Source organism: Pogonomyrmex barbatus, unplaced genomic scaffold (assembly GCF_055798465.1).
Source record: "Pogonomyrmex barbatus isolate J1 unplaced genomic scaffold, ASM5579846v1 scaffold4, whole genome shotgun sequence".
NCBI lineage: Eukaryota > Metazoa > Arthropoda > Insecta > Hymenoptera > Formicidae > Pogonomyrmex > Pogonomyrmex barbatus.
In genome coordinates this window covers 4180332-4208220 of record NW_028297138.1, presented here as the reverse complement: position 1 = coordinate 4208220, position 27889 = coordinate 4180332, and the positions used below count along the sequence as shown (strand labels likewise).

General features: G+C 33.9%; 1 protein-coding gene and 1 long non-coding RNA gene across 2 annotated transcripts in view; both read left to right on the top strand.

Annotated features, from left to right (window-relative positions):
* The window catches only part of LOC148935694 (uncharacterized), a 175958-nt gene that overhangs the window by 90234 nt on the left and 57835 nt on the right, over positions 1–27889 (top strand). The window lies entirely within an intron of this gene.
* Positions 7693–19305, top strand: LOC148935696 (uncharacterized). Its single transcript, XM_089080644.1, is given in 2 exon segments — positions 7693–8159; positions 8161–19305. Coding segments are annotated over 2 exon segments (1947 nt in total). The 3' UTR covers positions 9641–19305.

Genomic DNA, 27889 nt, shown 5'->3' with positions numbered 1-27889 from the left:
ATAGTGAACCAAACAAATGCCATTCGGAACGGACGAACGAAACGGGCATTGCGACACCGTCGAGAGAAAGCGAATAAGCGGATTCGTCGCGAAACCTGCCACGCCGAAGAACTCGCGGAGCGATTAATTGAAGTAGAGCCGGGACTAGCCAACATCTCGCTGCATCAATACGCCTCCGCCCTCCGCTCCGCGGCCGAATTCGAGAACCAATGTACTCCGGAAAATTTCGACGTGGAGAAGTTTTTTTACCTCGTCCGTCAATTTCCTCGCTCTCCCACCCATCCACCTCCTGGCACCTTCTTCATCTCACGAAAATTTAAACCCGACAAGCAATTTTGGGACCAAATCTCCAAACACGAAATAACCGATACCGTCCCTATGTATATTTCCCGTGATCCTCTTCCCTACCTCGTCCCAGTCAAGGCATTCCGCACCGCGCACCCTAATCCTCCTCCACACCTGCAACCCGATCCCATAGACATGCTCGCGATCACCAACTTTTTGCCCCTATTAGAACAATTGGGAATATAAGTCCAGATTTTTCTTGCCCGCGGTTATTTTTTTTATATATTTTTTATGTATAAGACTTCTCTTTGTAACCAATACCTCAACCTTTTTTTTTATGTACACGAACAGAAAATTGTAACTCGTTTTTATTATTTATTATTAAATTAATTGATCAAAATTCGGTCTAAACTTTTTTTTCTCTCCTAAACTTGACCCCGCGCCGTTCCCGGCTCCCTGAGGATCGCACTAGGTCCATCTCTGGTCAAAGAGATTCGGTTCTCTGACCTAAAACGGACCACCGATAGCGCGGGCGCAGGCAAGGGTAATAACGTCGCCGACGCTAACCCGATCCCTGCCCCCTTAACGCGCGTTCGACTCGCGGATCGGCATCACGACGTCGTTCCGCGAGAAAAGGAGAGGTTCCGTGCGTCCACCCGAGTTCTCCTCCTCCTGACGAGAGATATTATCTTTCGTTCAGAACACGGACGTAACAGAGCTAGAAATTTTGGGGGCTTGTCCGGGATATAAAAAGTGCGATCTTTAGCGGGAATGAGTACGAGGTCAAGTTCGAATAAGTCCGAAGTAGATGAACTTTATAAACTCGGTTTAGAGTGTGGCGGTAAACCCAAGCCAGGCGCGTCGAAAACAGTACACACATCCACTCCATCTAAATTCCTCGCTTCCAAACACGTCACTTTTTCTCTGGAGGACACTTCGATAGCGGAGGAGCGATTCGAAACTGTTTGCGAAACGTTTGAATCTAACATTTCCACACGCGAAACGTCATCAACTAGTAATAATTCTGATAATCTCGACGAAAAGGCAAAAAACCTAGAATCTTTAAAAATGGCACAAAATAATCCTTTCGCTACGCTAAAATACGCCGTCGACGCCATTCCATACTTCGATGGACAAAATATTCCAAAATATTCCATTGAATTATTTTATCGAGGGTTGCGAGGAGGCGAAATCTATGCTTCCCGATGAGGCTGAGCCTCAATTTGCTAAAATCATTAGAACGCGTATAATCGGAGAGGCACGTCGAACTATTCAGGATCAAGACTTTAACAATGTCACTCAAATCACTAAATATTTAAAACAAATTTACGGTCCTTCGAAAAATGTCTATCAACTACAAGGGGAATTGGGATGTGTCTATCAAGGGAACGACGAAGATGTAATAACATACGCGAATAGAGTAAAAATTTTGGGGAAGCAAATACTCGAAGCATATCGAAGTTCGGGACCTTCTCTTCCCGAACAGAATATTAAAGATTCATTAGAAAGGGACATGTGTAAATGCTTTATCAAGGGGTTAAAACCGGAGATCGAACAGAGAATATTAAGAAATTCACAGATGGATGTTAAAGCAACCGACGCGATACGCATAGAAAGAGAATTACGCGCGATGTCAGATTTACGGCGTGGTAATATCGCAAAAATGCAAAATATTAACTTACAACGCGAAACTTGCCAAATTTGTTATAAAGACAGACATTTAGCCAGTAATTGTAGGAAATTCATTCAAAATTCACAGCAGAATTACGAAATACTAATATGTCAGATTTGCAAAAAACGTGGTCACGATGCTAGTAAATGTCGAATGCGCGACCCGCAATTACGGCGAACTGTTAACGTGATACGAGAAAATACGATTGTCTGTCAATTGTGCTCTAAAACCGGTCATAACGCGAAGTCATGCCGTAGTACTAATCAAAACAAGCCTCTCTTGATTTGCCAGTGGTGCGATAGACAGGGACACTCAGCTAATAACTGCTGGAAAAAGCAAAACGAATTGCGCACGACAGAAAATAAAGCAAGAATTATTTGCCAAAATTGTAATAACGCAGGGCACACCGCTAGGGATTGCAGATCCAGAATGGATCGAACTACAAGCAATAATAATACACCATTTTGCCGATATTGCAAAACGCAAGGGCATCTCCTCGAAAACTGTGAATTGCGCATCGCAAGTAATAATCGAAGAATGGCAAAAGATTCGGTAAACTTCAACGGCCCCTCGAAGCCGGGCGTGCAACAGGGGACCGAACGGATTCCACGCCCGTCGACATCTTCGGCGCCTCAATAAAAAACGCTGCGAACGCTCGCTCAGTAGCGGTAAACCTCGATAAACACAGTCGCGTGCCGACCGTTCAGGTAGAAATACAAAAAACAGTCTCTCACATAACTCTTATGTTAGACACCGGTTCCGGACCTAATATAATTAAGAAAAATTTTATACCTGAGGGAGTACGCATTAATTATTGTAACATTCTAAAATTAAACGGAATAAACGATTATCCAGTCTTTACTCTTGGCGAAACTACGCTAAGCCTTTTCGACACCTCAGTAAATTTCCACATAGTACCCGACGACTTTCCGATACCGCAAGCTGGTATATTAGGCAACGATTTCTTTAAACAAACATCATCGAAAATTGATTATGCACAAGAATGTATAGATGTATCCGGTATCCAAGTACCTTTTCTGTCACCAGAAACTATAGTAGTATCACCCAGATCAGAATCGTTATTTTATGTAAGAGTTGGCAACCCTAATGTCAAAATTGGATATGTACCGAAATTGAAGATAACTTACGGAATCTATCTAGGAGACACGATCGTGGAAAATGTCTCGGGGAAAGCATACTTAAATATCATAAACACGCGGGATGAAGAAGTAGAAGTCAGGGTGCCGACCATAAATCTTAGACCTCTGAATGAGATGGTCGACCTGTGTGAAATCAGAATAAAGACATTAGATTATCACGAAGAATTAACAACTTCACACCCGAATTCCTTTCCAAGAGAGACCAAACATATTGACCATAAAAAAGAATTGTTAAACGAAAATGAAATAAGTAGAGAGGAAGACGAGATTATGAATATTGAAATTGTTAACGAAAATAAAAATGAAAATAAAAATGAGAATGAAATAGAGAATGCAAAGACAAAAGAGGACGGAAATATAAATAATAAAGAAATTAAAATTTCCATAAATAGAGATAAAATTAATAAAAATTTAAAGGTCAAAAATAAAAATGAAATTAAAATGAGAGGAAACAAAAGGAGAAATCTTAATTTCGATACTCAGCAAGAGGGAAGTTACCAAACCTCTTCTGAGATATCCTCCCATCCCAAAATCCTCGGAGAGGGAAGTTACCAAACCTCGTCCGAAAATTTAAAAAATTTTGAGTTCCTTGGAGGTGAAAATTGTCGAATCACTTCAAAAGTTAATTCTGGAATTGCCGATGGAAGTTCCCGCACTTCTCGAGCATTTTCCAGCTCCATCGGTTACGAGGAGGGAAGTTACCAAACCTCACTACGTAATCCGACACGATTCTGCCTAAACGAAAACGACAATACTAATGCCTCAGTTTCGCTAAAAGGTGATAAATTCCCAAGAGTTGGGATGTTCTCAGAAAAAACGAATGAAAAAAATGAACCCTCTCATATTACCGCCAAAGAGCTTATGGAAAGAATACAAATAAATAAGTCGAATGAAATAAATCTCGGCAAATTAGGAATGAAAAATAAAAAACCGTCCTCGAGAATTTTTAAATTAAGACAAAATCAATCTCAAGTGATAGTAGACGAATGTATACGTAAGCGCAAATCAAAACATAAAGGAAAGGTTATACAAGGGATACAAAGTAATAACAAGGAAAACGGAACTATCGAATGCTTAATACTATCGGAAGAAAACCAAAAGGATAGGCTCACAAAAATTATAGAATTATTACGATTAGAGCACTTGAATAATTATGAAAAAGAGAATGTGATAAATCTTATAATTAATAGTCAAGATAGGTTTCATATACCTGAGGAAAAACTGATAGCAACTAATGTTTTACGACATAAAATATCCACAACAGATGATCAGCCGATTAACACCCATCAGTATAGATTTCCGCAAATTCACAAAGAGGAAATAAACAAACAAGTAGAAGAGCTGCTAGAGGGGGGCATAGTAAAACCTTCACAGTCGCCTTACAATACGCCCATATGGATTGTACCCAAGAAAGAGGATTCCCAAGGAAATAAACGATGGAGAATGGTATTAGATTTCCGGGCATTAAATGACAAAACTATCGGAGATGCGTATCCACTACCAAATATAGTCGATATCTTAGATCAATTGGGAGGAGCTCGATATTTTTCGGTATGCGATCTAGCCTCAGGATTTCATCAAATAAAAATGAATCCAGCAGATAGCCATAAAACCGCTTTCACAACACCTTTTGGGCATTATGAATTTGATAGAATGCCATTTGGATTAAAAAATGCTCCTGCTACCTTCCAACGATTAATGGATTTAGTTTTATCAGGATTACAAGGAAAGGAATTATTTGTTTATATGGACGATATAGTTATCTACGCGTCATCATTAGAAGAGCATGAGAGAAAATATAATCTTTTAATAGATAAACTACGCGAAGCAAATTTAAAATTACAGCCCGACAAATGTGAATTTTTAAAATCCGAAGTAACTTATTTGGGACACGTCATAGGCAAAAACGGAGTTAAACCCGACCCAAAAAAATTAGAGGCTGTACGATGATTTCCTAGACCTAAGACGCCCAAAAACATTAAACAATTTCTAGGACTAGCAGGATATTACAGACGATTTATCTCTAATTTTTCTAAATTAGCAAAACCCTTGACAAATTTATTAAAAAATGACGTACGTTTCGAGTGGACACAAGAACAAGAAGAATCATTCGAAAAATTAAAACAAAGATTATGTGAAGAACCCGTGTTGCAATATCCTGATTTTTCAAAGCCTTTTATCCTAACCACCGACGCTTCCGGAGTAGCCGTAGGAGGAATATTGTCGCAAGGTGAAATAAATAAGGACCGACCAGTCGCGTATGCGTCACGAACTCTAACTGATAATGAATTAAAATACGATACATACGAAAAGGAAGCGCTGGCTATATTATATTGTGTTAAGCATTTCCGCCCATATTTATACGGCCGAAAGTTTACTTTAGTCACAGATCATAAACCTTTATTATGGTTTAAAAACGCTCAAGATACCAACATGAGAATATTACGATGAAGATTAAAATTAGCCGAATACGATTACGATGTCGTATACAAAGCAGGAAAAACTAACGTAAATGCCGATGCGTTATCCAGGAATCCGGTGAATTTTGAAGAAGTGAACTGCAAGGCAATTATTGATCGCAAAACTTTAAATCCCAACGAAGCAAAGGATGCAGAAATAATTTCTAAAATGTTAGAAGAATCCGACGAGGAGGAAGAAATAGAAGAGGACGAAAACTTCGAGTTATATCTTTCAGATGACGAGCAAACAGAAAATTTACTACCTGACGACCATCTATTTAAAGATAATACGGATTCCATACTCTTTACACAAGAAGAACTGGATGAATTACCAGTGCAGCAGACAGAGAAAGCATTAATACACGATCCACCGAGAGCCAGAAGAATGCTCACTCGCAGCCAAACGATAAATGAACGAAATAAACACTTAAATTCAATGCAACCCAAAGAAATTGCGGATCAAGCCAACAAAAGCGACAAGGAAAAAGAGAGTGACGAAAACACTGACAATGAAGGAGGAAGCGAAATAACTAACGAAGAAAACGAAGAGCTTAACAGTATAGATAAACTTAAACCAACTATCATTGACCATAAGCTAATAAAAAACCATGTTGTCGATTCCCGCGAATTATTATTTTTGCGGAAAGATAACGTAGCATATTTTGTCGATGTCAATGGAAACCCATTGGATTCTGGAGTACGAAAATTACTCGAGCGCAACGAATTGCCTACCCTTAATAAACTCGCTCTGTGTAGACCGCAGGTTGTAAAACGCAAAAACTACTTTCATGTGGCCTTACCCATTGAAGAAGGGTCGAGAGAAGGGCCAACAATGATTTTAAATTATATAACGCAAACTCTGATGGAATTACGAAAAATAACAGAGGAATTAAAATTAGAAACTATTAGCATTGCTAAAACGGATTTCATTTGCAATATTCCTTGGAGCAATATTAAGACACAAATACAAACGACCTTTCTCGATTCATTAACTAAACTAATTATTTGTAACGGATTAGTAAAATATCCTCCAAAAGATCTTCGCCCTTCTATAATAGGCGAAACACATTATTCACCTACAGGTGGACATAGAGGCGTTACTAAAACGTATAACAGAATTAAGCATAATTACTATTGGGAAAATATAAAATCTGACGTCCAACGGTATATTCAGCAATGCTTACAATGTCAATTGAAAAAGTTAGTACGCGTTAAAACGAAACAGTCCATGATAATTACCGATACTCCGGGAACAGCCTTCAACAAAGTAGCAATGGATATTGTCGGGCCTCTACAAAAAACTGAGAGAGGAAATGAATACATTTTGACACTGCAAGATCAACTGACTAAATTCAGCATGGGAATTCCCCTACCAAATCAAACCTCTGAAACAATAGCCGAGGCTTTTGTTAATAAATTCATTTGTATATTCGGAGCACCCAAAGCAATACTAACCGATCAGGGAAGAAATTTTGTCAGCGACTTAATGAGAAAGATTGCAAAACTTTTTAGAATTCGTAAGTTTCGTACAACCGCCTTCCATCCTCAATCCAATGGATCTCTAGAGCGATCGTATCACGCACTAGGAAAGTATCTTAAACAATATGCAAACGAACAAGAACAATGGGACCGATGGGTTAGCCTCGCAATGTTTAATTATAACACCTGTGTACACGAAGCTACAAAACATACTCCATACGAATTAATATTTGGAAAAATTGCAAGAATACCTTCGGAAAAATTTCTAGCACCAGAAGATAAATTAACTAGTTACGATGACTATTTGGTAACCTTAGTCACTCTACTCCATAACCTTCGAGGGAACGCGCGTGAAAATATCATCGAAGTGAAACATAAATCAAAGAAATATTATGACAAAAAAATCAACCCTCAAACCTTTAAACCTGGGGATTACGTTTTTCTATTAAAGGGACCTAAACCGGGTAAATTTGGGGATCAGTATACCGGACCACACGAAGTATTAGAAATATTAAATAAAAATAACGTAAAAATTAGAATAAAGAAAAATAATCGAATTGTCCACCCTAATCGTTTACAAATTTCGCATATTAAATTACCTCCAGATAAATAACAAGAAAAACATAACCTTTTCCAGATGGATCTCCATAATTGCTGGGCAGTAATAATAACAATTTTAACAATCCGGTTTCATAAAACGCATGGGATAATAGGCTATGACTGCGGCTCGCCCTCAACAAATCTAACAACCTTATCTCTACTAAATATCGAGGAATGCGACATCCCGCCACAGAACGTAAATTCAACTAATGTCTATATACAACTTCTACAAATAAACGAATTCGAGTCAGTAAAGGTTATTCAATGCAAAGTCGAAATAGACAGATTAATAAAAAAATGCGGAATGTTTTCCCATTCCATGGATGTGTTAAATGGTAAATATTCATATATAGAAGAAACATCACGTGAAGTATGCCAACGAATGCATTCTTATAGAACTTATCAGTTACATAACGGATATATCACTGGATTAAAACCGAATCATACCACTGCCCGACCAGTAACATTGGCAGGACACGTAGACGCCGATGGATCGTGCAAGGGGAGCATATTCGGATCCGTACGGCACGTGGACTGACGTCGTGGTACTCGCCAGCATAAAAATCTCACTACAAGAATATATAGCCGACGTACGAATAAATAGCAATCGAGTACTACTCAGATCCGGAGTGGCCTGTGAACTCACTACCACCCATTGCACAGATATAGAGGGAGGTGAAACCTATTGGGATCCAGTGCTCGCCGACACTTGTAAATTCAACAATTATGGAGTATTGTACAGTGGGATTGCAGACAAAATAATAGATAACGTAAATGAACAACAACTAATAGTCTATTCATTAACTGCACAAGATACAACTTTCGCCTTGACTAGCAAAGGAAAATACGCATCATGCGGCTATACACTCACTCGAACCGAACATCCTAAATTAATCATCTTCGAAACCTCGCGTGGCGTAACGATTTTCAAACAACGAACGCGTGTCTCTAACCTCGACATATTCACCTACATGAATTCCAAATTCGTATATGTCGAAAAGCACATCCGTACGCAGATAAATCAATTATACAGAAATATCCTTTTGCAACAATGTGAACTAGAGCAGGGAATGTTAAAAAACGCTTTAGCTATAGCCACTCAAACACCCGATATCTTTGCTTATTACTTAATGAAAGGACCTGGATATATGGCCCTGTTAGCCGGAGAAGTAATACATATCGTAAAATGTGTACCCGTGGAAGTAAAAATCACAAGAACTGACAACTGTTACAATCAGCTACCAGTCATTCGGGGAAACGAAACCTATTATTTAACGCCGCAGACCCATGTACTATTGCGACAGGGGACTCAAATAAATTGTAACTCTTTCGCACCTACTATGTATCACCTAGGAGATTCATGGTATAAACTTATGCCTAAATCTGTGGAATCATTGCCGCCCACAATTATGAAACCTATGACCAAACCTACGTGGAAATATGTTAGCCCTGGATCGCTCGCTACAAGCGGAATATACACCGAAAATGATCTCAATGATCTACGCGACCACATATTGTTCCCCGCTGAGCGACCGGCGGTGCTCAACACGGTAGCCAGGCGGATGATGGAACAACCAATCTCCCTGAGCGGGGGATCATTTTCAAATCTATTAGACGAAGCATCCATAACAAAAATTGCTGCATCCGCATGGAAAGAATTTTGGAATAAATTCTTAATTTTCGGCAATATCAGTGCCGGGGTAATTGGAATATACCTCACCAGGAGAATCATAAAACTAATAATAGACACAATCGTACATGGTTACGCTTTGCATACCGTATATGGATGGTTCATACATCTACTGGGCGCCATCTGGGACTCTATTACTCATCTTTTATTACTATTGGGCACAAAAAGGGTTCAAAAACCCGAACAGGCCAGCGCACCAGAGTCTGACCTATATAGTAAGACCCCGGAAAACCAAGTATACCCTTTATTACCACCAGAGGAAAAACCAGGATTTTCGTTCGAACTAAAAAAATAATAACAACAAAACAACCTCTTTTCTTTCCTTCTCCTATCTACTATTCCCCTTTTTAACCACCTAACAATTATTAAACTTTTTAGAAGTGAAGAAAGTAAAAATAAAAGGGAGAAGAGAAGAATGGAAGCTATCGATACCAGCCGTTTGACTCGCGGGCGTCTCAAGTGTAAGATTCTACGAGTAGAATCTCCGCTCTTGTTTTGGGTGCGGCTAAAAAATGGAGAACCAGTTCTGCAAGATCTATCGGAAGAACTTAATTTCCGAATGAACCGCAAATCAAAAGAACTCATTTGCTGGCCCAACGACATAGAGGAAGACAAGCCTGTTGCCATAAAAGACGGCGACGTATGGCAAAGGGGATTGATTACGGGAGTCAACCCGGCCCAGAGGACTGCCCGGATCGATCTCAGAGACATAGAACGCCAGGTGTGGAGACCATTCCATCAAATCTTCCGCCTGGAAGGACGTTTCCAAGAATTAAGATGGCAGGCTCTTACCTGTGGACTAGCCTACACAGGACCGGCTAAACCAACTAGATTTTGGCCCAAGAAAACTAGAGCTCTGTGCCGAATCCTAGCCGAGGGACGCAGTGGATATATTAATATCGTGCGTCCATTGGAAAATGGGGCCGCAATGGTCAAATTGGTCTTGCCGCACGAGGACGACTGGGGGGTCACGAACCTTCGTGACGCATTGGTATCTCTAGGGGAAGCACGAGTCGAGAAAGAGGCCCGAATCATGAATACCTTCCCAGCAATCTAAAAAAAAAAAAAAATTTTTTTTTTAAGTTTATATACTCAATTACAACCTTCGTTAATTATACAACCTTTGTTTAAATATTCAATTATACAACCTTTGTTTATTACTCAATAATACAACCTTTGTTTTATTATACTATCCTTATTTCTGTTAGCTATACCTTTTTTTTATCTCGTATACTTATTTAGTCAATAAAGTAATGTTTAAGTTGAACAACCATAAACATTATAATCTAATAATGATTTAATTATGATTTAATTATGATTACTTAAGCTCCTTGTATACATATATCATCCACTTCCTTTATTATTAAACTTACTATATTAAATTTTTTCCTTTTATGGCATAAAGAGAGAGGAAATGTAAGACGATTAATTCTTTATTCATATCGGTGTTGCTTGAGTGCCTACCGGAGAGCGAGAGCGCTTATTATTTTCATTTTTCTCTCCTCACCTGCAATTACCAATCCTGAACTGCAGCATAATAATATTAACAAGTCAGTGGCAGGATAATAATCCTACATATATAATTGCCCAGTCGAATAAATTGTCATGCGAACGTCACCTTATTTAATATAACAAACATACCATATAATCAGACGATACCCAATGACTGAGGCAGGTACAGAGCGCTAACACGCCTAATGGCCACGGCTTGACCATTTGCATTAAGATCCCGAAAAAAAACGGGGGAAGAGGATAGAAAAACCATCTTGGAATGCAGAACATGGAAAAATAATTCCAAGCCAAGCGGGACGCGACTGGTGGTACTCACGTAATATATATATATAAAAAAAAAAAAAAAAAAAGGGGGGGGGAGAAGAGAGACAGGAATTTGCTGATCGTTATATAAAATTCGTTATATAAAATCATTTCCTTCCTCTTGAACGCTATATAAGGAATAGAGTTAAGCCAAATTTACCATAAACCCTTTCGAAAATTTTATAATTCTTCCGAATTTATTTTTAATAATAATAATAATAATAATAATAATAATAATAATAATAATAACACTAGTAATAGTATTCTTCTTATCTAATCCAAGCATCCCCGCATGCAAGGTCTTGCGCATTCTTCACTCTCCACAACAAGAAGAAATAAATCCTTTGGAAATAAATACGCATTAACAAATGTCAGGCATGAAACATTTAAGATATTTTTCTGAAAAAAAAGAAAACAGGGGAAAGGAGAGAGTGAATGATGCGCACAACTTAATTTTAAACAGTATCGAGAATACAATGTAACGTTAATTAATGTAAGCGAAGACGAGGAAGAACGAGGGAATAAGGAAGGGGTTTTGGTGGTCACCTGTTCCTTTCTTCTTCTTCACAAAAAAAGGAGGGAACCGAAAGCGAAGAATTATTGTCCTATTGTTGCAAATGTTGTGCACTCCCAACATTTGTCTAAGTCGGGGGGTGTTATGTCCGGGGGACTTCACGAATTCTTCTCTTTCGGGAAGGAAAAATTTAACGGCTGCTAATCCATAAACGGAGCACTTCGAACGATCAAACAAAAATCAACCCGATCAATCAAAAAAAAAAACTCTAAATAAACAATCTTTCTCTCGAGATATGTCTCACTATCAAAAAAAACACTTGGTAAACCGGCTCGTCGGCGCCGACAGGTTTATGACTCACCAATAAAAATTAATATTTACAAAAGCAAATCCCTAACGGATAGGAAACGCGTTGGATCGTTCGGGGATGACACTCCCCACATTGGTGGGGAAACACAAAAAGCACCAGTCAAGAAGAACTGATTAGTGGCCGTTGGCGGGCACACCAATGAGCGATTGAGAGTGTGAACTAGCGGGAGAATTTTTATTAATAATTCTATCTATCTAAAAACTAATTCTATCATTCGCTGGGAAATCTGGAAATGGAAACACGACCACAATTCACAGAACACCGCTCTCCTCCTTCCTCTATATTCACAATTTTCCTAAACTATCATTTGACAAGCCAACACGGAAATCCATCACGCCCTCAGATATTCCCACCCCTCCGGAACCCTTTAAAAACCGCGACTTGGAGCGGATCGCTCTCTTCTTCCTGCTTCATCGCGACATTCGTGGTCGGCACCATCCGAAATTATTACAGTCAGAATCTGTGCGCGACTTTATTATTTTCGAGCAATTCAACGATCCAGGCTGGGCTATTGCATTCCCCGACCATCACCACCGGCCGCTACAACAAAAGTAAGTCCAAGTTTATCATTTTTTCCCCGCGGTAACTGGCAGTTTGGTTCGCGACCTCTTATTTACTTATTTCTCTCTACTTATTTATCTTAGAAACACCCCAACATTCCAAATTGGCAAGCCGCCGATTAACTCGGTGAAGCTGCCTCCCCCGATTCCACAACATTCCAACCGGGCAAGCCGCCGATTGATTCGGTGAAGCTGCCTTATTTCGATTCCTCAATTTCTCTCTTATCTGACTCTCATTTATATAGTGAACCAAACAAATGCCATTCGGAACGGACGAACGAAACGGGCATTGCGACACCGTCGAGAGAAAGCGAATAAGCGGATTCGTCGCGAAACCTGCCACGCCGAAGAACTCGCGGAGCGATTAATTGAAGTAGAGCCGGGACTAGCCAACATCTCGCTGCATCAATACGCCTCCGCCCTCCGCTCCGCGGCCGAATTCGAGAACCAATGTACTCCGGAAAATTTCGACGTGGAGAAGTTTTTTTACCTCGTCCGTCAATTTCCTCGCTCTCCCACCCATCCACCTCCTGGCACCTTCTTCATCTCACGAAAATTTAAACCCGACAAGCAATTTTGGGATCAAATCTCCAAACACGAAATAACCGATACCGTCCCTATGTATATTTCCCGTGATCCTCTTCCCTACCTCGTCCCAGTCAAGGCATTCCGCACCGCGCACCCTAATCCTCCTCCACACCTGCAACCCGATCCCATAGACATGCTCGCGATCACCAACTTTTTGCCCCTATTAGAACAATTGGGAATATAAGTCCAGATTTTCCTTGCCCGCGGTTATTTTTTTTATATATTTTTTATGTATAAGACTTCTCTTTGTAACCAATACCTCAACCTTTTTTTTTATGTACACGAAGAAAATTGTAACTCGTTTTTATTATTTATTATTAAATTAATTGATCAAAATTCGGTCTAAACTTTTTTTTCTCTCCTAAACTTGACCCCGCGCCGTTCCCGGCTCCCTGAGGATCGCACTAGGTCCATCCCTGGTCAAAGAGATTCGGTTCTCTGACCTAAAACGGACCACCGATAGCGCGGGCGCAGGCAAGTGTAATAACGTCGCCGACGCTGATCCGATCCCTACCCCCTTAACGCGCGTTCGACTCGCGGATCGGCATCACGACGTCGTTCCGCGAGAAAAGGAGAGGTTCCATGCGTCCACCCGAGTTCTCCTCCTCCTGACGAGAGATATTATCTTTCGTTCAGAACACGGACGTAACATTTTGTTACACACTCCTTTAATTATTCTGAATATAAAAATATTAAGATACAATTATCAAAAAGTCAGTAGTATACAAGGTATTTCCCCTGTATTTTAGTACATTTTGTGAACTATATATAGTATATCTTGTGAACTATTCATTTTTTTATGCCCTTATATTTTTAGACATAAAATGATAAGGCAAATTCATTGTACCTGTTTATAAGGAAATGTATGTACTTGCATATTGTTAATAGCTTTTTTTCGGTTATCAAAAAATTAATAGTATTATGCCCGCGCCAGTCTTCCGCGGCCGAGTGAAGTCGAGCCGCCTCCGAAGCAACGGAGTGTTTATTTATGTGTATGTTCTATGCGATAACTCGTGGCGTACGGACGTGTGTCCGCCGAATTTCTGTAGTTGTTTTAAGAACTCAATGTTGCTTCTTCATGTAACCTTCTAGTTTAGCAATATCAGTAGATACAGACTATAAAAGTTTCATATAAAGCAAATATTTGCGCGACTTGACAATTTTGGATACCATTTTAAAGTACCAAATGGTAAAAAAGATTTAAATTAAAAAATTTTTTCTCGTTCTTGATACGAAATTCATATACGTATAATACTAAATACGTATTAATGCATAAACTTTAATTGTGGAAAAGGATTTCCAGATCTATAAAGTTAATAAAAAATGAGAGCAATACAAATATGCAATAATATATAAAAACAAATTTTAATATTATTTTAACTTAACTTTAATATTGCTATACACTGACTATGCTTTGTCTTTGGCAAAGGTTTAGTTAATACATCTGCAATCATTTGATTAGTTCTTAGATATTGCACTTCTATCTCTTTTTGATTAACTAATTCTTGCGTAAAATGTAATTTAATGTCTATATGTTTCTTCTATCTCTTTTTGATTAACTAGGTGTACAAAAAAGTTCTGAGCTTTTTTTTTAAAATTCAATCTTTATTCAAAAACAAACAAAAAAATATTAATCAGCGAAATATTCCCCGTTTGCATCAATGACCTTTTGCCATCTTTCGGGTAGCTTGCGAATTCCTTGACGATAGAAGCTCACCGGCTTCGAAGCGATAAAGTCATCAATGCATTTTCGTATCTCTTTAAATCTCACGAAATGTGTATCAGTCAAATGATGCTGCAGCGATCGGAATAGATAGTAATCGGAAGGCGCCATGTCTGGGCTATACGCCGCGTGCGGAAGAAGTTCCCAGCCTAACGCAAAGATATGGTCCTGAGTCGCTTTCACAACATGTGGTCGAGCATTGTCATGAAGCAAAATCACTTTACGACGGCCAATAAATGGTTTCTTTTCTTCTAATGCATCGCTCAAATTGGTCAATTGTTATTGGTAGCGGTGCCGTGATTGTTTCACCCGGTTGTAACAACTCGTAATACAACACACCTTTCCAATCCCACCAGATACAAAGCAAAACCTTCTTGGCGTGGATATTGGGCTTTGGCATCGATATCGAAGATTGACCAGGGTCAACCCATGATTTTCTACGTTTAGGGTTATCATAAAGAATTCACTTTTCGCCTGTAATGATTTTGTGCAGAAAATCTTTTTTCCGGAACTTTGAAAGCAAAGTGAGTACAGTGTCACGCCGACAATTTTTGTTGTCTTCGGACAATTCATGCGGAACCCATCTGCCTTCCTTCTGAACCTTTCCCATCGTATGTAAACGTACGGAAATGGTTTGCTGCGTAACGCCAAGCTGTTCTGCAAGCTCCTTTTCAGTTTGCGCAGAGTTTATATCCAGCAGTGCTTGCAATTCATCCGTTTCAATCTTTTGAGGGCGTCCAATACGCGGTTCATCTTCAAGACTGAAATCTCCTTGGCGAAATTTTTGATACCATCTTTTATATGTAGTATGATTTACAGCGTTCTCTCCATAAGCAGCACAAATCATTGCAGTGGCATTCAGCAGCATTTTTCTTCAGATGAAACGCGAAGTGGATGGAAAATCGAATATGCTCTTTTGTTATTGCTATCGTGAACACTACTGATTTTTGAGGTTATGTGCATCAAACGCCAAACCGTGTATGGCATTTTAGAAGGCCAAATGTCAACGCTTTAAAACCGCAAAAGGGCGGGAAGATATATAAAATTTAAATTGTTATTTCGGTTGTATGAAATCTAAAGCTCAGAACTTTTTTGTACACCTAATAAAAGATATTGCCAGTTAGATTTTATTTTTTAATACATTTCACTTGAGTTTAATAGAATAATGCAATTTTTATAGTAGGATTATAACTTGGCGCAAGTTATTGATATCAAATCTTTTATACAAATAATATCATTTGAGTCGAGTTGGCAATGTGGAAACAATTTTTTTTGTTTTTTAATTAAAATTAGTACCATTTGGCTTAGAATATGAAAACTCTTCAATGAATATAAGAATAAAGATACTATTACTTAGATTTTATTTTTTAATTTGATTACAACTGGAATTGAGTTAGATATAGCAATTGTGTAACATAATTTTCTTTTAAAGAATTAAAATTACTATCACATGGGTTAGAATAAAATGATTCTTTAATGAAGATACAGAGATATATACCACTTAGATTCTATTTCTTTAAAATAAAAGATATTGTCAATTAGATTCTATTTTTTAACTTGGTACAACAGTTTCTTTTTTTTTTCACGCGTGCACTATACTTGACATCCTTTTTTTACCTTTTTTTAAAAAGGTAATTTTATAGTGATATCATTTTGTACTATTAACCATTTTTCTGTGTTCGAAAAGCGCGTCTATAATTGATACCTTTTATACTTGACATTTTTTTATAATACGCACATCGAGAATAAATAGGACAGAGAACGAAAGAATGAGATAGCATACTTGCCCTTTTCGCGTCCGATTGGCGGTTGACGATGTCGTTGTGTTTCGCGGCGAGTTTGACAATTGCTGATATTTGAATAGTTCGTTTCGAAGTGTAAGTGATGTTTATGCATCATAATCTATTATCTTGTAGGTAAGTTCTAAGAAGTAATATGAGTACTGTCATTTTGAATACATGTATTTTTCATTGTATTGTACTTTTACGTATATATATATGTTTGTACTTTTTAATTTTTAATATTTTTTCTTAATTTACTTAAGATTTGATGAAGTATTTCAGGATGTTGCTTTATAATTTTTTTCTGAATATCCTGAAAATGTATGATACATGTAACAATATAATTTCTTTGAAAAGATAATTCAGTTCTACTAATATGTTTTTTATACTTTTATTGATACAATTTCATTGAAAAGATGATTCAGTTTTATTAATAATTATTAAATATATCTTTTTGATATATTGTTTAAACAAATATACCATAATATAGTCAAGAATTGCACAACAATCTGTACCATAATATCTGAACACTTCCAGCTTTGATTCTGAAAAAAAGCACAAACGCGTACGTAAAAGGACAATATCAAAATGACAGTATTTATATTGCTTTTTAGAACCTACCTGCAAAATAATAAATTATGGCGCATAAACATTAGTCACTTAACAAATTATTACCAAATTGTCAAACTTGCCGCGAAATTCAATGACATCGTTGACCTCCAATCGGACACGCGGACAAAGAGCAACAAACATACTATCTCGCTCATTCTTTCGTTTTCTACTTTCTTATTCTTATTATTTATTGATAATCAATCAATCAGAATCGTGACATAAGGAGCAGAGATTGTAGTTAGAGATTACGAAATGTATGTTTATATAGACACAAAAATCGGTACAAACGAACAATATAATGATGAAGATATAATATAATTTATGCATTTCTTTCTAAATTAGAAAAAGAAAAGAGAGAAGAAAGATGGAACAAATAAAAAGAATTACTGTGTTTATTAGATATATTGCTAATGTGTCCGTTTTGATGCATGCATATTTATTACATTAACAATCTTATCGATCCTATGGATAAATCAGACCGATAAGTCAGGGTCACTGCAGGATCCAGCGAACATTGATTCACTAGATCACTAGATCTTATAGATCCTGACTTATTAATCTGATGATCCTGGGTCGATAAGATTAATAGTGACATCTCGCGACAGGTACGCATTGCAGTCGTACAAAGGCGGTGACGATAATAATGATGATGATAATAATGATGACGTTTTTTAAAGTAAAAATTTCCAAATCGGACTTTACGTAGCAATATCTCCGCTCGTAAGGCACGTAACAGAAAAATAAAAATATTTTTATTACGCAAGTCGAATTTAAGCTATCAATCAAGCCTACTTAGAACTTGATCGGTTTAGTCGTTTTTGAGATCCGATAATTTCGGATGCCGACTCGCATAAAGTCATACGGTAGTGTTTTCAGTTGACTTGACATCCGAGACACTATCGTGTCTCCTGATACGTACGTGTTTTAATGCGACCGGAGTGCACTAAGAGTGTTTGTTTGTTGCTTTTTCTTCTTACACATCATTTTTCTTTTATATTTAATTTTTATGTAAATACAAGTACAATAATTCAATAAAATTTTATCGACAACTACAATTGACAACTACAATTGACTACAAATTGACATTAATTTTGGATTGATAACATCTTTTCTCATCTTTGCAAAGTTTCTTTTTTACTTTATAGGATTAAAAGTTTGCCATTTTTTGATATTATGTTTTTTGTAGAAATAATGGAACAACTTTTCGAATAAAAATGAACTAGAAATTAAAATATATTTCACTGTAAAGTTCTTTTTATTTTATTAAATTAGAAGTTGGCGCCAGTTCTTGATATCACATCTTTTGTACTAATATAAAATTTATTACTAAAAAGACTTTTGTAAATGGAAATTTTTATATAAAATTCTTTCTTTTACATAAATAAAAAAAGGAGCGTGTGAACTTGGCGTTATTTTTTAAAAGATAATCTTTTTAAAAGATAATTTTGTTAAGATACATGTAATCTTGAGATTGAAAAAATCCTGCTATCATACTATTATCGAATAATTATATTTTATAATATATTATTAGTTTATTTTGAGCATATAAAAACTAAATATTCTATGCACATTTATGAATTGAATTGCGTCATTTATGAATATGAATTCATTATTCAAACAGTGATTATATTAATATCATTCATTATTATTTTAAAGATTTATTCTTGTTAAATTTAATAAATAATATTCTAATATTCTAATGTGTATCTTGAATACATCGATGATCCCGGCACGAGATTCGGTCTCTTGCATGATTCGTACAATATACACGTGTTCGCGCATAAGAATATATTATCTATCTAGCCATATGCGCGCATACATGCTGCATCTAATCTTCACGTTGTATATTTCAAGGATGTGCGTTTGCAAAGACAATTTCATCGACGCGCAATAATATTTTGCTTTGGACTATTGATTTCATCTGGCGGCGTTTTTATAAGAATTAGCGTTCAGTTGACTGTAATAAATAAAATTTGTATTCTAAAAATTAAAAAAAATTTTTTGTACCTTAAATTAATATTTTTAACATTTGTAAGTAAAATTAAATTATTATAGAATAAATTAATACTTTATTTGTATTATATTATGCATAAATTAATGATTTTGTAAAAAGAATTGTATAACAATGTTCCTGTGATCATATTTTAAAGTGCAAAATCTATATTTTATCTTTTTATCTTTTTATCTTTTATAAGTTGATTTTCCATAAAAATGCTTTTGTATTATAAAATAAAGAAAGAAGATTTAAATTTTGAAATTTTTGCAAATTTTAATGATTCAATGAGATCTCTTGCAATTTAAATTTACATGAATTTAAAGAGTAAACTTTCTCTTTTAAAATGGTTTATTAAAGATTGAGCTTTTTCCTGTTTCTTTTTCCTACTTTATTATATTTTCTTATATTGCGGATTATTTTTTTTGAAAATATTAAATGTGCCGTCGATATTAATATAATTCAACGTATGTCATAAATCGCACAGTCAGATATGTACTTTCGTATGCATTGTGTGTATGGGTGAGTGTGTACATATAAATGCGTACATAGAAAGAACAGTTTTGCTGAAATATTTGGCCAGATACTATAGATAATTTTAATGGACCATTAAAATATTTATGTAGAACATATGAATGGTTGATGGAATATCAAAAATGTTTGCAGTATTATCAATATGTTTAAATATTCTACTTAATAATTTTAATCGTCTAATAAAATTATTTTTCGATCTATCCGATCAAAATTGTAGAAAAATCATTTTTTAGTGTATGAATGTGCATGAATATACCTGTACGCATATGTGTACAGAGTTTATATGTTATATGATTTTTAATTGATGTTAAAATCAAAATTGTTATAAAACCGTATACTTTTTTCTCTGACAAATTACTTTTCGACAATAAGTCTATTATAAATACTTTATGATTTTCGGTTTGAAAACACACACACACACACACACACACACACTTGTAGGGGGGGGGGAGAGAGAGAGAGAGAGAGAGAGGGGGGGGGAAGTGGATTGTACAAATCTACAGATCAATAATTTTTCTACAGAAACTTAGTTATCTTTCAAGTTTACTATTGAATAGCAAGAACTAGTAATACTTCGCATTAACTTCACGCACAATAAAGTTGCGCAAAATTGTGCGAAAAAACTATGGCTTTCTTTATATTTATTTGTTTATATTTTTATATATACGCGAATCACGAATACAAATTTTTATTTTCATATCTCAGCAACGGTTGAACTGAATACGTTTTAATTACATTTAATCAATAGCTGATATCCAAATTGTACATATAACCAAAATGTTTTTAGTTTCTTCTTCCTTATTGTATACAGATAGCAAAACAAAATTCAAATATAAAAGTTTTACAAATTGTTTATGTCGTCATCAAACAAATTTTCGTGATGTTTTTATTTTTGATGTCAAAGAGCAACATTTTTTTAAAGACAGCGTTTGCAGTTGCGAATGAAATTAATTTTTTTACTTTCTGATAGATTTTTGAGAAATGTCTTAAGAGATAAAGTTCATATTGGTAAAAAGGAGTTATGTAGTGTCATATGTAATGCAGTATAATATACTGCGAAATTTAATATTTTGATTCAATTTTGAGTCATTTTTAATCTAGAGATGCCATGATGTTGATTTGCGCATGAGTACATCAAATATTGTGTGTATTTTGTTGCGATTCCGAATTAGATATACTTCATGTAACACTGAATTCATTATTCAATCAGTTTCATAGCCGAATAAAGAAAAGTGTTTTAGTTCAGGCTCACAAAAAAAAACACACACACAGATTGACAGGCAATAGTAATACACATAATCAAATATATACATAATCAAAAGATAAAAGCGTTAGTAAAAGAAATAAATTAATCTGATAATAAATGAATCAATAGGAAATTAAATTATTAAAAAACATAAATAGCATAAACCAAAGAAATTGAAATTACAGTGCAAATACAGAAATGACAATGTCTAATGACATTTTAAATTTTTACAACGAATCTTTCACATCGTAATTTCAATTCTTTTAATTTATATTGTTTATGCACATAATTAATAATTTCAAAATATTTCTTTATTTTATTTTGTTTATCTATTTATTCATTAGGATTAATCGATTCTTTTATTAATGTTTTGATCTTTTGTTCATGTACATTTATTATTGTCTGTTCGTCTATGTTTTGATAAATAAAGAAAAATGTTCAAAATTTAAAATTGATGGCAAAAGCTTTATGTAGAACTTTAAAGAACTCTGTAATCTATATCTTAAAATGTAAAAAAAGAAATGTTTATGAGCATCATACTATGTACAAAATTATGTGTTCTAATTTTATATATTAGAAAGAATATATAAAAAAAAAATGTTTTAAAAAAGTAATAAATAATCATCACTACTATCCTAATATCCTAATATCTGTTATTATACTTGTAAGATTTTTATTCAAATCTTTTCTTTGGAGAAATAGCAAGAACTATGTGTTAAATTTATTTTTAAAATAAATTTCTTCATAAATAGCAAGGATAGAGTACGTAGAATTTATTTATGAAATATATTGCTTTTTTTTAAGTAATAAGATATTTTGAGATAAATATTATATTAATGATTTGATAAAAAATATTATTTTAATAATAACATATATATAAATATAAAAACATTCAACGTATATTTAAAAAGATGTACTATCTAAAATTGATGAAAAAAAATATACTATCTTAAAATTACCATTTCAAGAAAGAAATGCGAAGTATGAGCTTTTGTTGCAAAAAAATTCTTTATATAAAAGATTTCATAAAACTGATCATAAAATTAACGCCAATTTATAATATCAAAGTTTTTGTATAAAATATATTTTTTATATATTTATTTCATATATATTTGTATAAACTTGTATTAGAAACAAAATATTTTTAAATATATAACTATATATATAAATACATATTTGCAGAATACAAGTTAAAAAAAAATTTATTTACAATAATAATTAAATAATAATGTCTCAATTTGTTTCTTTTTCTTTTTTTTTACTTGTTTTTTTATGCAAAAAGCGTAGCTATATGTGAATATATTTAATGTATTCGCGGGACTTTTGAAGAGTCTTGAAGTTTCATTGTAATCTCTTGTTATAAGAAACTTAGAGAGAGTAAATATCGAACATCATTTCGCTGCGACTTGTCTTGTAGACAAAAGATTCTGTCGACAGGTTTTACGAAAGAAAGCGAAAACTAGTTAGAAACCGAAGCAAAACTGCAGGCAAGTGCAAGCAAGAACTTATAAATGCATTTCTACTTCCTTGATCTGTGCTCCCGTTTACCTTCCTCTCTTCGCTTTCGACTTCGAAAAGATTAGCGAGATCAGCGAAACGCGTCTCCAAAAAATAACGATTTATACTTTCACTATTGCAGTTTCAACTACTGATATATTCAATTTGTATAATTTATTTGATGAAAATGCTTTCACAAGTATATCATAGTTTTTAAATTTTTTATTTATATATATAATCTGATATTTATATAATGTACGCAGTTCTTTTAGCCAATTTAAATTTCTGTTTGAAAATGTTCGAAGAGTTATTATATTTTAAGTTTAGATTAATACCTTGCAAAGTATACTGTTTTTTCACTATAGTTTAACAAAATAATTAATACAAAATAATTAAACAAAATATTTAATCTATATATAATAATTAATAAATAATTAGAATATTAGTAAAATTAAATGAATATTAAAATTTATATATAAAGATATTTTGTTTGACATAGTCCAATGATATTAATAAGACTATCATATCGGCTTTGAATTTTGACTTTACTACATTATCTAGAAGTTTTCATTGTCTAGAAAATAATGCTTTTGCCTTTCCATGGTTATAGCTATCATGATAATAGTTAATGTGTGTGTGTGTAGTTGTTATATATGAAAGCAGTATTATTTTCATCATTAACCTTTTATCCATTTATCCTTTTATCTATTTATTCTTTAATTTTCTTTCTCACTTCTCTATTTCTAATTTAGAGATTATTATAACAAGAACATGATAAGAAATTTGCATTTGTTGCATAATTTATATTTGACAGAATTTTTCTTTTTTATTTATTTATCTTTTGGATTATATCTGATAATAATAAATATTTTACGAGATGTTTTATGTAAAGAATGTTAGAAATGTGATATAACTGCGAAATTAAAAATTCTCGAATATTCTTTTATTATAGTATTTTTATAGAAGGGAGAAAAAATCGATTAATACATCGAAAAGTATGAGATTTTTATTTAAAAAAATTAAGGTAAAGTGTTCTTGAAAAGAGTTCTATTAAACTAATAGGACCATAGTCGGCAGAATCAAATCATCAGATTAATTGGAATATTTATTATTTATTTTGTATTAAATTGTACCACCAAAAATAATTTTATATTACATGCTATTTCAAAGAAACTCTGCTAACATTAATCTGGCAAGACTATTTCAAAATAAAATAAGAAAAGAAAAGACTAACAGGAAAGAATGGAGTTGAATTTGTATTAATTTGTATTAAAGATTATTCTATATTTATAAGCTATATAAAAAAATCCAAGCATTACTAGTAATACGAAACAGAAAATTTACAATGTATTTTAGATAGCCATGTTTTATTGAATCTAAATAAAATAATCTTCTGAACAACATAGATAATTATTTCTTAAATGTTTTGATTAATTTATTGAAATTATTGTTTTGCAATTTTTAATTCTATGATTTGGATCACAAATAGTGATTCTTGTATCATGGTAAGCAACCAGAATTGTGTGGAGATATAGATATCATTAAAACTCGAGACATTTTTGAATTAATTAAGTTAAAGTCTACATTTGTAACAGTCTACATTTCTCATAGCTTACATATTTGCATGAGTTTCGATAAATTAATCAAACAAAGCATTTCTGTAGGAAGTGCACATCTTATTTATTCTAAAGATTATTTTGGATTCGAAAGAACATTCCTAATTGAAATAAGTATGTAGATTTTTAGTTTATTTATATTTTATATTCGAATGTATACTTTTATTTTTGATAATATTGTTGCAATTTTATTATAATACTTTTGTAAGGTAATATTTCTTTCTTCATACATTTTGAAAACATAATCTTATTTCATATTTTTTGTACTTTCTCTTTTAATTATAACTTAAAATTATTTAATGTATATTACTTATACGTATCTTTTTGGGGATATTATCTGAGTTAATATATTTTCAACGAATTATGATTAACAATTCTCAGATTGTGCTAAGCAATATTAAAAGATATAAAAGTCCATTTAAAAATGATATATGTAAATTATTTAACAATGTTGTACATATAAAGTCTTTTAAAAAGAGTATACAAAGAATAAGCCATTATATAACGATTTGTTTAGGAGTGGAAAATGAATTGAGTATAACGATTTAAAAAGACAAACATATGAAAGAAAATTCTATAATAATACCAATCCTTGTAATTTATTCTAAATATTATAAATAATGATTTGGGTTTATAACAAAAGAATTTTTTTTGCATGCACGAAAAAAATGGTATGTCAGAAAAAAATAGAAACGAAATCTAACATAGAAGTGCATTCCGTTTCGCGAGATCACTTATTTATATTTTTTATGAATTTAAAAAAAAGTATTTCGATCGTGATGCAGGATGAAATTTTTACGATTGTTTGAAAATCATCCTCCAATGTAAAATTATTAGCTAAATTCGAAAATGATAAAATATATTAAAGCGATTGAAGCAGAGCAAAATAATACATTTTTAATATGTTTTGTAAAATGTACAGTAAAAAATTGATAAAATTTAATAAATATCTGGTTTGTGCGGTCAAGTCCAAGTGAGATGATGGAAAAGGACAGAATTCGTTCGCAGGTGATGTTGGTCCAGGAAAGGGCGTTTAAAGAACAGCTGATCAAGTCCATGAAAGAAAGAACTGAAGTGATTTATTTGAAAATAAGAAAATATCGAGAGACGGTCATGGCTCATCGCAAACAGTGAGTGCCAGCGCTTCACGAGCGCGAGATCGGCCGTGTCTCTTTACGTGAGCGAACGAGTTGCTAACCATCAAGATTATCAAATCTCAGTAACGGCTGAACCGATCAATTTCCGAATAGGTGCGATCAATAGCTTAGGTTTGAAATATAGTATAAATGTATATTATATAATAAAAGTGTTTTTAGATATCTTCTCCGTGTTGTATGAGGGGAGATACCCAAAGTCCGATACCTAAAAATTTACTTTTAAGAAACATCGTCATTATTGTCATCGTCGTCGTCTGTATGGGCTACGATTGCAATTTTTGCCACTACGCGGCGATGAAGCCCTTAGCACGAAATGAATGTTATATAATTTCACGGTCATTTCGTAATCTCTTTGCATATTTTCTTATTTCTCTCTGTATATTTCCGCATCCGTTCTGCAACTTTTCCACTTTTCATTCTGCAACCCTCCCATAATTTTTCCGCATACCTCCGCAATTTTTCCGCATATCCCTGCAACCATTCCGCAATTCTTCCGTAACCTTTCCGCATATCTTTGCAGCTATTCCGCAACTCTTCCGGAACCATTCCGTAACACTTCCACAATCTTTCCGCATATCACAGCACTTTTTCTGCAACTCTTTCACAACCTTTCTGCAACTCTTTTGCAATCATTCAGCAACATTTCCGCAACTATTCCGCAATTTTCCCACAATCTTTCCGCACATTTTTGCACCTCTTCCACAACTCTTTCGCAACCATTCTGTAACTCTTCCACAATCTTTTCGCATATCTTTGCATCTCTTTCGCAATTCTTCCTTTGAAATTTTTCTGCCGCCATTTAAAAAATTTTTATTTTTAATCGTACAGACTTCAAATTTAGCATTTATGTTTATTTAAAACTAAAATTTTGGCATAGTTGTGACCTTGAAATTCCCAAAATATTTTCAAGGTCATTTTTAATTTTCTTATTTTCATGATCTATAGACTTAGATGATTGTAACGCAACTTTATATTTTAATTTTAAAATTTTTCTACCGCCATTTTGAAAATTTTTGTTTCTAATCATATGGACTTCATATTCGATATTCATATATGGTTTTTTAGGACGAACATTTTGATACACGTGTGACTGAAATTTCAAAAATATTTTCAAATATTATTTTAACAGTCTATAGACTAAAGATTTTTAAATAACGCAATTTTGTATATAATTTTAAATATTTCGTCCGTCATTTTGAAAATTTTTATTTTTATTTATGATCTATGGACCTACACAAGTGATGTTAATAAAATCTTTTTTATACCTTAAAGATTTATATAAAGATATAAAAAAGATTTTATTAATTGAATAGAAAATTATTTGACATTAATCAAAAATTAAAATATTTTACAAATATGGACAAGATTTTATTTAAAATCATACAATTTGAAATTGTAATTCGCCGATTTTATTGAAACTCAGTACATATAACATTATACAATTAAATTATTCAATATTTATTATTAATACACTTAATGTAAAAAAATTACTATTTAATTTTGACTTAAATTCTTAATTTACTTAAATATTTAGGAATTAGTTTAATTTAGCTTAACTAAAAGTTAGAGGTAAATTATTGTTAATAATTCAACTGAGATATATAAAATTTCTAAAAATATATAAAATTAATCTATTAATAGCATTATTAATACATTTATATATTTGTTCACATTTATATATTTGTTCATATTTTATTTAAAGATTATATAATTTTCTCAATATTTTTAATATTATGCTTTAAATCTGTATTTAAATTTGATATAGTAACTTTAAGGTAATTATGAAATTACAAATAACTAAAAACATATAGATTTTAAAGTAATAAATTTCTATAGTTTTCTTTACGCCATTTTAATTAAAAATTTTAACAATTTTTTTAAACCATTTTAACCATTTTTTAATTATAAACATTCAACTCCATTCGATTAAATTAGTTGATAGATTCATAACTGAACTAAATTTAAATTGTAACAGAGTGTTTTGATGCTCCTAAGCGTGCGCCATCAGCCGAACCGTCCGAAACTCGCTGAATATCCCCGACATCTGACGAATACAGCGCGTGCGACAGAATGTCACGCAACACACGCGTGATCTATCAAAAACAGCTGACAGTGTAAAAACAATATTACCGAATAAGATTTTGCCACGCAAAGAAAACGCGAGCGAAAGCTGGATATATAAATCCGGCAATTTTTCGACTAGAGATCCCAATTCCGTCCGATTATCCGATTATTCGCTCCGATATTCCGATCCGATCCGACCGACATGAGAGTTTTCGTCTCCGTCTGTAATACGGAGCATTCTCAGTATTCTTGCTTTTCTATCTGAAAAGTCGGAATATTCTTGGATTTTTTCATCTCCATCCGGAATATCGAGCGTTCTCATTGTTCTCGTTTTCCTTTTATCCGAAAAGTCGAAGTGTTCTCGGACTTCTCTTCTGACATACGAGTGTTCTCGTTGCGACGTCCGAATAACGAGTGCTCGCGACGAGCGAAATTACGTGTCGCGAAAGCGTTTTCGGAAGCCTAGCAACGGAC